The sequence below is a fragment of the Canis lupus genome, chromosome 10 (genome assembly GCF_011100685.1).
Source record: "Canis lupus familiaris isolate Mischka breed German Shepherd chromosome 10, alternate assembly UU_Cfam_GSD_1.0, whole genome shotgun sequence".
NCBI lineage: Eukaryota > Metazoa > Chordata > Mammalia > Carnivora > Canidae > Canis > Canis lupus.
In genome coordinates, this window is record NC_049231.1 from 33,042,393 (window position 1) to 33,056,392 (window position 14,000).

The 14,000-nt window shown below is 48.8% G+C and overlaps 1 protein-coding gene across 5 annotated transcripts in view; it reads right to left on the minus strand.

The window, feature by feature from the left end:
* Positions 1-4,360: 4,360 nt before the first annotated feature.
* RFX4 (regulatory factor X4) overlaps positions 4,361-14,000 on the minus strand; it is a 162,553-nt gene continuing 152,913 nt past the window's right edge. For 3 of the 5 annotated variants that reach the window (XM_038550787.1, XM_038550786.1, XM_038550789.1), the window contains one exon: positions 4,361-5,956. In XM_038550787.1, coding sequence (XP_038406715.1) covers positions 5,684-5,956 — 273 coding nt within the window. In that variant the 3' untranslated portion in view covers positions 4,361-5,683. The remainder of the gene's footprint in view (positions 5,957-14,000) is intronic. The other 2 variants (XM_038550788.1, XM_038550790.1) reach the window with 1 other exon arrangement.

Consider the following 14,000-nt stretch of genomic DNA (forward strand, 5'->3'; position numbering starts at 1 on the left):
TCCTGTGACCTGGTATTTTTTTTTTTTACATTATTACTGATTTTCCTTTGTTCCTGTTTTTGTATAGAATGACCAAATCTTGGTCCTTGATAATGTACTGGTTTGTATGTTCCCTGGGAAATGACAGAGGGAAAGCTAGTATGCTGTTAACTTACAGGGAGTGGAATGCCACCTCGGGTGTGGGGGAAAGATCTGGTGCCCAGCTTAGAAACTGCCTTCATTTAGCGCGCACAAGAATTTCCCAGAACTTCTGAAACTCTTTTCAACCCCAGTAGGTTCTATTACCATGGTCAAGGTTGATTTAAAAACTGCAACGGCCAAAGGCGCTTAGGAGAGAGGCGTGGGGGTGGGGCGGAGTGGAGACAAAAGGAGGAAGGAGGAAGAAGGCCGAGTGCTGTTGTAGGAAGAGCATGGACTGGAGTAGGGCAGTTCTGTCTTCGAGCCCCAGCCCTGCCGCTCCACTGTGTGTGACTTGGGGCAGGGCTCGGCGCCTCCATATCTTCGTCTGTAAACAGCAAGGATTATGCCACTGATGTTGCAAAGGAAGTTGTGAGGAATGGAGATGGGGCATCTGATGATGTGCCCGGCACAGAGCAGAATCCAAGAAATGGGAACCTCCATAAATGAAGGCAGACCCATTCCAGAAATGTGCTACCTATCGCTGAGAGCGAGGGGAGGTGAGCGTGTTGCAGGCTCTGCATTCAGACTGGCACTCGGCCTTGACTGCGTTTGGTTCTCGCCCTTGGTCGGGTCTGCGAGGGGTAGCGCGGGCCAGGACATATTGGATGCCAGCCCTGGTGGGAGCACAGTCTGGCAGTTCCCGGAGAATTCACTCTTCTCAACTCTCCACGGCTCTTCCCTCCTCTCTGGTGACTATTATAAATACCAAGTGGCAGCACTGCAGCTGTTCCTGGGGCTGATTCTCTCACCCCTGCTGTCATGGTCAGACCTCATTATTTCTCATCAGAGTTCTCAAACAACTGGTTTTAGCTCTTGAGGCATTTTTGATGGCAAAGGGAGGAATCCGGCTGGGGAGCCCTATTTCTCCCGCCTACCACCTCTCTTCACCCACACTCCTTTCCTAGCAACAGCTCCTTTCTCAACTCTTGGGGCCCACATCTTCCGTCTCACCTACACTGGCAGCAGCAAAATATGGGGGTGAAGAAGCCTGGGAGGGGGTAGGTGATGTGCAGGGGGAGGGATGGGGGAAGAGCTTCAGGGAGGAGGCTGACGAAGCACAAAAGGTTCTGACCTCCTTGGAAGAAGAGGAAACCACAGGGGCTGTGTCCAAGCTGGCTCAGCTTGGGAGGCTGCCAACGAACTGAAGCAGAGAAGGTCCAGGTTAGGAGGGCAGGCGGCAGAGTGGTAGGGAGCTGGGCTGGGCTGAAGGGCAAACAAAACAGGGTCCTTAGGGAAAGCTTTGTCAGCTGCAGGGAAACCGGACAGCAGAGGTTATGGGGAGTGGCATTCCTCTCCACCTTGGCTGGACCAGAACCCTGACCCAAAGAACTTGGGGTGCACACTCAGGGAAGAGCCGTCCCTGGATCTTAGAGCTTCAAAGTAGAAGGGGTTGTTTCTCAACTTTGGCTGCGTGTTAGAGTTGCCTGTTTGCTTGAAAGCTGCTGATATTGGGGGGAGGGGGGACACATTCCTGGCCAATTATTTACAACTTAAAGTTGATGGGATTACTCTACTGGGCAGCCAGAGTTGAGAACCATGGAAGTCTAGTCCTTAGAGCAGGAATGCCCTTCCTGTGACATCTTTGGTGAGACCAAGACTTAATGTCAGTGCCACCTGACTTTGAAGCCCGTGAGGATGTCCATCGGTTCCTCTTAAGCTTCCAGTGATGATGATTTGCATACTTGAGGCTCTTGACCAAGTCTGACTCTGTTTCAGGAGACCTACATCAGTCGTCCCCCCCCCCCCCCCCATCTTTCTTTTCCCTGTAATAAAGGGAGTTGTTTATACAATCCCCTTCCCAACATTTAATTTTTTTTTTTTTTTTTTAAATCTTGTGATTCTGCCTTTCAGGGGTACAAGCTGTTGGGACCAACAGCCCATTTTGATTTTGCTCTTTCCGTCATCACCAGATGCACTTCAGACATTTTGACTGACGTCACGTGAAAGCAAATGTGAAGGACAGAGCTGGAGGCAGAGAACAGAGCAGAAGCCCACTAGCTGGGGGGGGCGGGGCGGTGAGGAAGGGGGTGCGTCTCGCTTGGGGGACAGTGTGTGGGCGCAAACCCCGGCCATGTGGGTACCAGCTGGCGGGGCCGGCCTTCCCCTTGTGGCTCCCCCTCTGAAGCACCACCCCGCTGCCGGGCCGCTGCCCTCTAAGTCGGCGGCCTCCTCCTCCTCGCCGTTCCCTGCCGGCCCTGGTCCATCAGCACACAGGCCGTGATCTGAGCTGTCACCATCCTTGAACATGCCCGCCTGAGGCCCGCGGTGAGGAGGGGACTCCTCCAAGGCCGCAAGGTGGTGAGGCCAAGATTCCCTCTCAGTTCTCTTTTCACGATTTCGGTCCCTCGGTCCATTTGGGTTGTGGAGCTTACTGAGTGGCACACAATTTTGATTGGTCTCAGACTGGGTTGCAGTCCCAGAGGGGCCCCAGATTCCCTCTCTTCCCGGACCTGGGGCACACTAGAGGCCTGACAAAGGGACACAGCAGGCTGGATGCCTAGGACACCACAGGCCTGCGACGTGGGTGAGCCGCCCTGGCTGCTGTTCCTGACTTCAGCCAGTTTCAAGCTGGCAGAGGCCTTTTCAGAAAGAGTCCTAAGGAGGGGAGTGTCCCTTTATTGCCAAGACTCCTCTGTTCTTCCTCTGACAAGTGACTGGCCCTACTCCCAGCTGCCAACCTTGCCCATTCCCATTCTGGTGACTGGCGAGAAACCATCAGAGGGAGAGAAGGTGCATTTGAGTCACGAGCTCACAGCAGCTGTTGTCTTTTCCAAATCAGATCCTGCTCAGTTCTGAAATGGAAGGTTTAAAACAATTGGGAACATGGGCCATACCCTCCGCTCCCAAAACATGGGCACCTTGCGTTCTGGAGCGCATACCCAGTGACCCCTGCCCTCGTGGAAAGCTGCCCTCTTCCTCCAGCGCTGAACTCTAGCCCTCGGCTCTGCCACAAAGGGGAGGCACACCTTCTCATTGGGATGACCACTCTACTCTCTGGGATTTGGGCCCCTATTGACTATCATGATTTCTGCCTAGAGATCTGTGCCCTGAGTGACCTTGTGGCTGGTACTTGCACATGAGTGTGGCTCATTTATGTGCTGCTGCTCTCTGGCTAGAAAATTTGGCGATGGCTTCATTTTTTCGTGCTCGGTAAGTCCGGCGTCAGACTGACTACATCCTTTCCTTTATGGAGCACTACCTTTGAACTGTAAGAGGGCAACAGGTCTGCTTGTCCTCAGGTTGCTGTTACACGATGACTAAATCTGACACCCCCCCCCCCCCCCCTTTCTGCAGACAGGGCCAACTAATACGTCGTGGCCAAGCAAACTGATTTACCTTCAGGCAGTGAAATCCAACATCGACTTTCTTTTTGTTGAACAACATAGTGAAATATTTTTAAGGGGATGCTATGTAAAATATATCATTTTAATCCTAAAATCATTTTTAGGTATAAATATGTTATGTAATAGCAAGGAAGAGCTCAGCTTTAAAAATAAATCTTTCAACATGCAAATTGAGTTGTCAAATTCTCTTGCCTTTTAGTTAAAATAGTCACTGCTGCCATTTCTGGAACTCTGGCTCTGAATTTCTCATAGATCCTACTCTTTAACGTTTGGACAAAATAGTCATTTTGCCTCTAAAGCCTCACTCCTCAGCCCTAGAATCAAAATGCAGTGCTGCAGATGAATTTGTTGATCCTTAAGTATTCAGGAATGTTACTGTTCTAGCCCAGAAGTTTATTAGTATTTAAAGCACTGCACTTGAAATATCTTTACACTCAGTGATCATTAAAGCATAATGAACTAAGTACCAGGGGACCCCTTAATGATACTGGTATTGACGAATAATATATCCTGTAAGAGCTGAAAGGTTCCTGCCCTTTGCTGATGCCAGCCATCGTGCAAACATTAAGACAAATCCTTGTATGTGGAATTGGTCCCCTACAGACCTCAGTTAGGCCATCGGTATTAAATCATTCGAGGACTGGATGTGTGGCATATCCAAATTTTAATGATTGTTTTATGACAAGATGATGGGGGAAGTGTATAAACACAAGCTGATAATTTTGTTTTGCCTACTTCCATATACCCTAAGTATTCAGAATGCTATTTATCTCTGTCTTTGTCTCTCTCTCCCACACACACACAGGTCAAATGCAAAATGAAAATGAAGAAAGAGGTCATTTCAATACTTTTTATTTGAGTGTGAAACCATTCATATCTTGCACAACTGTACAGATAAAACTATTTCCATTTTAGCTGTAGACATGATTATCACACTGAGTGGTGTGATCAAAGATTTTATTTACAGAACAACTGCTAAAACATCCGATGTCATATTTCCATTTATTTCTTACCCATAGGGTAATAGGTCCACCATAATTGCTTGGTGCATTTTATAATACAGAAAGAAAACCTATGTTAATCTCTAACGAACCTCACAAATTGCTACAAATCTGACAGAAAAATGCCTACGAAAAAAATTTTCCAAAAGTACAATACATTTTTTATTTCCACACATACACAGTATAGTATAGGCTCAAAGGCACAGCTTTGAATTTTTTTTCTATCAAAGTGTCGGAAATTATTATGGTCTTATGAAGGAACCATGAAAGTCATTTTCACACTTGGTGCTAGGTAAGTTAACGTTTGGTCCATCTGGTTTCAGAGAGTTAATAATACAGCAGAGCTGAGTGTGATACTCAATACCATAAATCCACATTCTCACAGAATTTAAAAAACCCCTCTCCTGCCTTTTGCTGACACTACCCATTGTGCAAACTTAGGACAAATACTTGTATGTAGAAGAACCGGTCCCCTACAAACCTCAGTCAACTTAAGGCATACAGAACAGGCCTCTTCCTTCCCTCTAGACAGTGCTTACATTCCAAGACAATGCAGGTACTGTGAAAGGCATGAGTGTAATAGCAGGGAATCTAGAGTTTTCCGGACACCAGCATTTAGCCCTGGTGCTCCAGGAAGCAGTGGTGGTGCCAGGAAGAAGGGATACGTAGAACATACCTGAGGGTGGTTCATCGGATGGTAAGATGACAGACAGATGGCAAGGTGAATGCTCTTGGTAAATTATGTGCCCATCCAAGAACACAAACCAGACTCTGTCTCTAGTATCCATCAAGACTAATGAGCTTTTGTCAATAGGAAAATAAGTAGTTTACAGGGAGTGTTTGCCAACACAAAGCAAAGTCATGGAACGGAGGGAAAAGGCACAGATTGGCCTGCCCAAAATAGTGCTCTATAGAATCAGTCAAGTCTGGCTTGGCTACAGGAGCCCGATCTCACTGACTTTTAGTGAGTCCTGTTTCTGAACTAAAGTTTATCCATCCCACACTGAATCCCAGACTCACATTCATTAGGAAAATGGACACCTAGGAATAGTCCATGAGTTATGATGTATAGAGATAACGTCTTCTGGGGGTGGGTTGTTGGGTTTATTATTATTAATAATTATTATTAATATTAAATATGGATTCCTGCGATAGCAGTCATTTAGCCCATCCTGTGGAGGCCTCTCCGTTGATGTAAGCAAAGCCAGGAAAGTGTTGCATGTGCTCGTACTCAGAATTCCTGCGCGTGGTCAGGGGGGTGTACATGTCACTAGAGTTTCCATACCTCGTGGAATGCACAGACGGGCTGGTGTAGCACGTGTTGGCTGTGGGCACCTCTGGCCATCGGGGGGTGACGGGGGTAGGATGCAGTCTGGGAGTACTGCTCATCAAACAGGGTTCCATCCGGGAAGTAGGGCTATTGAAAGGGTACTTGTTGAGGGGAAAGAAATTCCACAAAGTTAAACTTAGCTTGCAAATTGCATATATACAGTACTGGTCATGTTCACAGAGTAAGTTAATTTCTTAAGATGCTCTTAATGAAAGTTGATAGGAATCTGTGAACTTCCAAAAGATTGAACCTTGGCCTAGGAAGTAACCAATAGGAGAAATGCAAAGGATTTCATATCCATGGTTCAACTGGTGTTCACTCAAGTGCTAATACTGATTTTGTGCTCTAAATCTGGAATATTTGGGCAAGTCAAATCCAAAAGAGGGAATAGCCCCACTATGAATACAGTGGTGTGAGAGTATGTATGTGTGTAAGTAGCAGCTTGTCCAAACAGATATGGATGTATGGTTTTGAATTTTACCGTAAGTTCTGGAGATGGGATAGATCTCGGTCCATCAACGCAAGAGAACAATACTCCCAAGTACAACACAGTGACATTATTAAAAATAGCATTTTACAGTTGAATTCAATTATGAACTGCAGCCTGAGAGCAGGCTTTTGAAGAGGAAGCAAGCCAACAGCTTCAAAAGTTATTATTAGTGCCTATCATTTAGAGAACATCTCTCTTTTTGATTCACATTCACTGAAGTCCTGAAAGATGCACAAGTAGGAAATGGTGAATTGTTAGGCTTGGTGTGAATGTGGAGGAAACAGTTGAGATAAGCCAATTGAGAGGGGACAGGAGGGGTGCTTTTGTGTAGGACAGAAGAGGGAAAGAGTTCTAGAAAGAATTAGGAATAAGAGAAGTGCCTCTGAAGTGCTGCTTCTTCTACATTCTTCTCTGTTTCCAAGACAGCCATGCAAATAAGCCCCTCGGAGTACAGTCAGTCGGAGGGGAGGAAGGTGAGGGGAGCTGGGCTCCCATGGAGGGCTCCTAGTCTGCAGGCCGGCCCCCACACACGCAGACTTCCTTGCTGGGCTACGTAAGGTCCACCCCGACACGGACGGGAGCCAGTCCACAAGGATGGCAAGGGCAGCGAGTAGGGGAGAAAGAGTATGTCTCGAGTCTTCTGCTCCCCATCTGTCTTCCCTGACAGTTGGAGAATGGAGCCCCGAGGGATTAGGTGGGAGGCTGCCTCCTGGGAGAGAGACAGACAGGCTGAAGCCTAGACAGCCGGAGAAGGGATTCTGACAACAGTGGCTGCTCCCTGGAGTCGAGGGGGCCAAAGGGAACTATTCTGCTCCTGTGAGCGGGAGCCCGAGGCAAGCAGGGAAAGGCTGTTAGGCCCCAGGCATGTGGAGGGAGACTGATTGAGGTGGGGGGAGCCCCAACTTCGGTAGTGAGGGTTTCTCTTACACAGGACGGCAGGCCTAACATAGAGCCCGCAGCCATTCACAGCCAAAGCGCAGGTAGGAAAGGGGGAGAAGTGTGGGCAGTGCCTGGGAAGGGGGGGCAGGCCGCTCGGGCTGTTACCAAGGAGACCGGGGACAGCCAGCGAGGCTGTCATAGCCTCAAATCAGACAAGAATCGAGAATCGCTGAAGTACATCCATGTCCCCGTGAAGGGAGCCTACAGGACGCCGCTTGTACGGCAGCCTCAGTGGAGCCTCAGGCCTGAGAGCACAACAGACCCGGCCCTGCCCAAGAGAACAAGACCCCAGGTATCAGACACGTAATGTTAAGAAATATTATTATAAAACGGTCTTTAATTTATTTTCCTAAAGTTTGCTTCCCCCTCCTGATATTTCCTCGATTAAGCTCCCTGCACATGTGTCACCTCACCCCATGGTGCTCTCCCTGGCACAGGGGCCTCCTCTCCATCCTGTGGCATGCCAAGCTGGTTCCCCTCTCAGGGAATTTTGTCCTACCTGTTCCCTCTGCCTGAAACACTGGTTTCCCACCCCTACCCCCCAAGCTCCTTGCATGGCTGCCTTTTTTTTGTTGTTGTTATTCCTCAGATCTCAGCTCAAATGTCACCTCCTCAGAGACTTTTCTGGACATTCCATCTCAAGAAGCTAAATGCTCCAACCTCTGTCTCAGGTCAGGCGCTTACCATCTCACTTGTTAACTGTTTCCCTGACTTCTATTCTTAAGCTCCTGGCAGGGCTTTGTCATGCTCACTACCGTTCCACATCTGGAACGATGCCTGGCACCTCAGCAACTATCCAGTGACCGAATACCAGGGTGTTACCACTAGAAAGAAGCTTAGGGATCATATAATCCAATCCCGTGGATGCACCTGAGAACACTAGGCCCCTTGAGGTAAAGCATCGTGCCCACACAGTCGCCCTGCTGGCTGGCACAAAAACCCAGTGCTGGGGTAGCTCTTTCCCTTCACATCACTGTGGCACAAACTAGGCCTAACCTGTCACAGCTGAATCACATGAAAGAGGAAGACACATTGCTTTTGGAACACACCCCATTACACTTGAAGGTCTTCGTCTCTCTGGCTTTCAGCTCTCTCCTCCCCAGCACACCACGGGGCCTGACAGCTCTGACCAGGCCTCGTCTTGCTGCTTCTGACAGAACCTCCCTTGGCTTGGCCCGAGTAGGTAAAATGTCACACAGTATGGACTTGGAGCCTCTTTCCCATAGAACCCAAGAGAGTGTGGCTTTTGTGCCTAATCAAGGACCCTAGATGCAGCTGTGCCCAGGGGTTGTGTCACAGACTCAAAAGCGTAATTGCCTGGAAATGAGACTTGCTCAAAATATCTCTAATGGGACAATAAAATCCTGTTACCACAGAATCTAGCATGGAAAAATCTGTCCCGTTAGGTCAGCTAATTGCAAATGAGTCAGTGACTCGTTTTCCCCGTGGTGAAGAGACCATTGAAAGATGAGAGGCTGAAGTGCCCACTGCCTCGGCCTGGTGATTAACGCTACCAATGAGGCTTCTATTTAGTCTGGTGGGAGCGGCTGAGGCCGGCCTGTGGCACCCGCCTCACCTTTCACACTTTACATCCGGTTTCATGCAGGGTCCTGAAGCATGCTGGTTACAAACCCTGGGGTCCAGAGAGTTCTGCCCAGAATAAAGGCACTTTTTGTTGAGGGCCCATAACAGGAAGTTGCCATCTGCTGGGTTAAGTCACACGCTGTGGCTACTGATGTTAAACTGGAGAGAAGTCATCAGTCCCTGCCCTTTGAGAGAGGTGTGTGAGGGGTGCTCATGGGCACATACGCATGCGTGTGCACATGCATCAGGAGTCAAAATTTCTGTCAGATGGCCATCGCAGCTGTGATTGACTACAGGCCTCTTTGGAATCATATTAGGAAGTTCTATTTTGAGAAACAACTCCCCATCCCACGGCTGACTCTCCTGCACATGAAGAGGGAAGAATGAGCCCTTTATCCCTGACCCTCACCAAGTGGGCTACTCCCAGAGCAAGGGGTGAGAGGTGGCCCAGTCAGGAGCACAAACTGTTTTCCTCTGAAAGGCGGCTCTCACACTGCACCAAAGTCCTGCCAGTGGGCCTGCCCCCAGGCAGGCTTCTTCGTACCCTCTTCTGGAAGAGGATGTAGCTCCCCTAAAATCTTTGCCTGACAATCCACATCCGCTGAGCTTTTAGGGTCTGGATTAAGTGAGTTAATACACATGAAACACTTAGAACTCCCACATAGTAAGTTTTCAAAATGTGTTAGCTATTATTAATATTCTTCACATCATAAGATCATGGTGCAATAATGATAGGAAGAGCCTGAGTGACTAACCATCTGGTCCTACCTCTCATTTCACAGATGAGAGAATTGAGGTCAAGAGAGGGGAAACGATCTGCTTGAAGTCACAGAGCAACTTAGTATCAGACTGAGGAGCCATTCATGCATTCATTCATTCATTTCATTGACAAGTATTTAAGTGAGTACCCACTAAAAGCCACATCTATTCTGGGTCCTGGGGATATAATGGTCAGGAAAAAAAGACCAGGTATCCCTGTCTCTCTAAAGCTAGTATAGCAAGAGAAACAGATATTCTTTAATTGTGCAAAATATAGTATTTGTGGTGTTACAAAAGATAATATACACAAATAGTGTTACCCATGAGCCAGGCCCTGTTCTAAACTTTATCAACTCACTAAACCCTCACAGACCTAAGAAATATGTACTATAATTCTCCCCATTTTTCAGATAAGGCACAGAGCTAATTAGAGACAGAGCTGAGATTTGAACCCTGGAAGCCTGACCCTACACTCACAGGGCTTACGCCACTATGGTTTTGATTTTGGCTCAGGTTGCTATCCCAAAATCTAACACCCTAAGAAAATTGGCGCTGGGCTGGGCTGGGCTGGGCCACTAGAGATTCTGTAGTCATGTGACTGGCTGGCCAGGCCGGACCTTTGCCATACAGATGAGGCATAAAGAACAGCTTTCTAGTCTATTCTATGTGAATGTCTAGCCATACAGCTTCTAGTTGATCAAATGGCTTTTGAGCTCAGGGGCCCGGTGCACCTTCATGGCTGTTGTGTTGAATGAGGCCCAGAAATATTTTGTAGCCATGCATTTGGTCTGGCTTCTTTCCCCTATTTGGTGAGGCATAAGAATGAGGTACGGGGGAAGAGGCAGCTAAGACTACCTCTTGTTCACTTAGTTTGATGTGAACAAGTGTAGCATAGATGCAAGAAGTGTTTTTCTGAAGTAATTCCAACCTTACAGTATGAAACCTCCTTCATCTGGACTCACTAATTCAGAAATTATGAGAATTCAAGCAGGACTGGAGGTTTACCTTTATTACCCAAGAGGTAGGCATATGTCATGCAAATAACCAGGAGAGATCAGAGCACACACACACACCCTATTGCAAAAACCAAATCAGTTCACATTATTTTGAGCATATAAATGCTGGGATGCAGGTGATGGCTGCACTTCACGGATAGGCTGTATCAGTCTGTAAGATGGGCATTTATTTGCAGAAGTTATTTATATTCAGTTACTCTTGTGCTGATGACCAAATGCATTCCTTAACCATATTCTAGAATTGTGGTTTCTCTCCAATTCAGAATTATCTTGTCCCCACTGAGCCTGATATAATGAAGTGCGATATTAAGTGCTCAGGATTGGAACGGCTTGAGCTCTGCTCTGGAAAGCTAAAACTAATCAGCCCTGCAGTGGGTTTCCCCCCTCTATGCTCACTGTTGAACCCATGTACTGTGAGAGCAAAGAAAGAGTGAGTCTAGGCGTGTGATTCTTCTGTCACTTGACACTGACAGAGAACAGTTGCAGTAACTTCTTGAATTTGCACCTACCCTCCAAATGGCCTGGGCTCTGGGTTCAGAGCTGGGGCATTTACATCTGAGTCTGCTTTGCTACCTTACTGGATGCATAAGATGTGCAAATTACCTTATGAGGTGGTCTCCTCTTCATTAAAAACTGGAGAAAATGCCTTCCTTCCCCAGGTTGCCATGAGAATTAAGTGAGTCATGTATTTGCAAAGTGCCCCAAACAGGGCTTGATCCATAAATGTTAATGACAAACAAAAGAAAGAATTCTTTGTGTTCAGACTCTACCTTCTCCAGAAGCACCGATCACCCCCATCTGCTGGGGTAGAGAGGTGATATAATTAACTTCTCACCCCACTTCACAGACGGAGGCGAAGGCATCGCCCTCCAAGCACAGAACAGGAGTGTGTGGTGGGGGTCAGAGGTTGTCAGAGGGTTGCAGGGCACGTGGCCGAACAGGCTGACTGATCCTATCACCTCTTGAATCATAGGGATTCAAAAGACTCCCATGGGCTTTCAATTAGTCCTTGGCCCTTCGAATAAGAAGCTGCTATGAAATGATAGTGCTCCATTCGGGGGCTTCTGTGGCTTCCTGAGCGGAGGCTACAGACATATCTTTGATCACCACAGGGGCCTTTATGAGACCCTGGTTTCTTTTTATGGCAATGGCTTTAAAAATATCATCCCAGAAACGAAGGAGGGGAAGAAAGAGGGAACACAGTAATGGGTGCTGTGGCTGGGGACTGTAGCCTCTGATCCACCATTGCTGCTTCAGTGACTCTCCTACTGGAGCAGACACACTTCTGTCCCCTTCTCCACCGTGTGATGAGGGGCTGGAGCAGGCCTGCCACGCCACAGGCGCCCCATGATCATGTGAGGAGGGAATGGGTGAGTGAGCGAGTGAGTGAGCGAATGCATGAGCTGCTTAGACTGCTGTTAAGTGCGGCCCAGGCTCTGACAGCAGCTCTGAGTCATTTTGCGGATCACAGTCATTTTCTGAGCAGCACAGACTCTGCTCCTGAGGGAAGCAATACCTAAGGAGCTGGCTTGTCTGCATGACGCAGTTGGAGGCCTATAATGAGTGCCCCGGGTGATGGTTTAGTGGAATCAACTTCTTACCTTGTTTGGGGACTGCACCTGGGCTCCCCTTGGTACTGAGGATGGAAATCAAAACAGAGGCCTGTTTGCCCCGTGCGCCTGTGTATTATGGATACGCTCTCCTCAGAGCCTCCCCTCGGGGGCCAGTCCGCGGGCTGGCAGCTGATGCAACCACAGCCTCCACCCTCCTCAATCCTGCCATCTCTGTTCTAGATTCCCACAAGCGCTTTGCAGCAGAGCTCTCTGCCTGTACTGGGCCCCTTCCAGCCTATCCTGGGAGCCCCCCTCAAGCAGCCGTCCCACCTTGCCTCCCGGGCTCCCAGCCCCACCCACAGTGGAGGGTCCTCTGCACTCCTGTTGTGGGTGTTGCCTCACTTCCTGTCTCATAGGATCCAGAAACTTTTAGTGACTGCCGACGTAGGAGAGGTGGCAGAGGGCCACGTGTAGGAGCTTGGACACACGGGGTCACACTGCCTGGGTTCAAATCCTCAGGCAGGCTCCTCTCACTTCTTTTCTGCAAAGATTACCCTGACGATGTGTAAATTGCTCAGCACAGTGTCTGGCATATGACACGTGTTCAGCAAAAGGTAGATGTTGCTTTTCATAGGTGCCATGGCCTGTGACTCAGGGATACTAGATTTAATTTTTTGTCTTCGGGGAGCTCTGGGGTCTCCTGTAGGAGTCAGAGAAGTCAGTGATGATACTGGGGTGTGCGGAGGGTTCCTGACAGAGGCGCCATGTGATTCTAGAACAGTGGTACCTCATAAGGTGCTGGAGGAAGGAAGGGTAGGTGTCAGGAGGTGCCACAGAGACAGTGAGGTGCTGGTCCTGAACAAGCAGGAGGCTGGGAGGAAAGAAAGTCCCAGCCTGGGAAGAGAGTATCTGGGAGCTGCACTGGGGTGGACATGGCTGGAGCAAATGGGGTGGGGGTGGGGGGCTGGTGGGCCACAGAGGCAGACAGAAGCCAGATGGTAGCAAGTCAAAAGAGACATGCCAAGGAATTGAACTTGACTTTGAACACGATGACATGAAAAGGAGTGTGTTAATGGCCAGTCGGATTTTTTCCAAAAGGCTCCTCCAGCTACCGTGTAGAGGATGGACCAGAGAGGGGCAAGTTCAGTGACACAGAGACTGATGGAAAGGATTTTTGTCACCGTCTAGCTTAGACCTGAGCTGAGGCAAGGACAGTGGGGGTACAGAGACGTTGAGGATGTAGAATTGAATAGAACTGGTGACCAACTGCCTTTGAGGCCAGAGCCACAGGAAGTGTCTGAGACAAGCAGAGGGCCTGACACTGGCATTCTAGGTGCAACCACAAGTTCATTCGCCACAGGTCACAGAGGGTTGACTTGGTCTGTTAGACAAGGGAAGAGCCAAAGGAAATGTGTGGCTTGAGAACAATCTGATAAAGGGTCCATTTCAGGAGGATTCTTCAGGTGAGGTTGTGTGTATGTACCAGACTGGAAAGGAACAGACGTGAGACCCAGAGACCAGTCAGAATGATACCCAGGTAACCATCCTGACAGGACTCGATGAGGGCTGGCCCCCGGAGGATGGGAGACCAAAGATCCCGTGTGGGGGTGGCTGCCTGAGAAAGGGCAGCAGACATCATGGCTGACTGGATTCTGGGATTAGAGAGGTCGGAGAGGGCAGGACCAAAGACAGCCGGTGTGCACCCACGTGTGCGAGATGGAGTGGAACATGAACGCTGGCCGAGCACCCGCCTCAGTGGGCGGCCACCGAAGGGTGAGAAGTGACCCTGAGGAAAGCACCATCC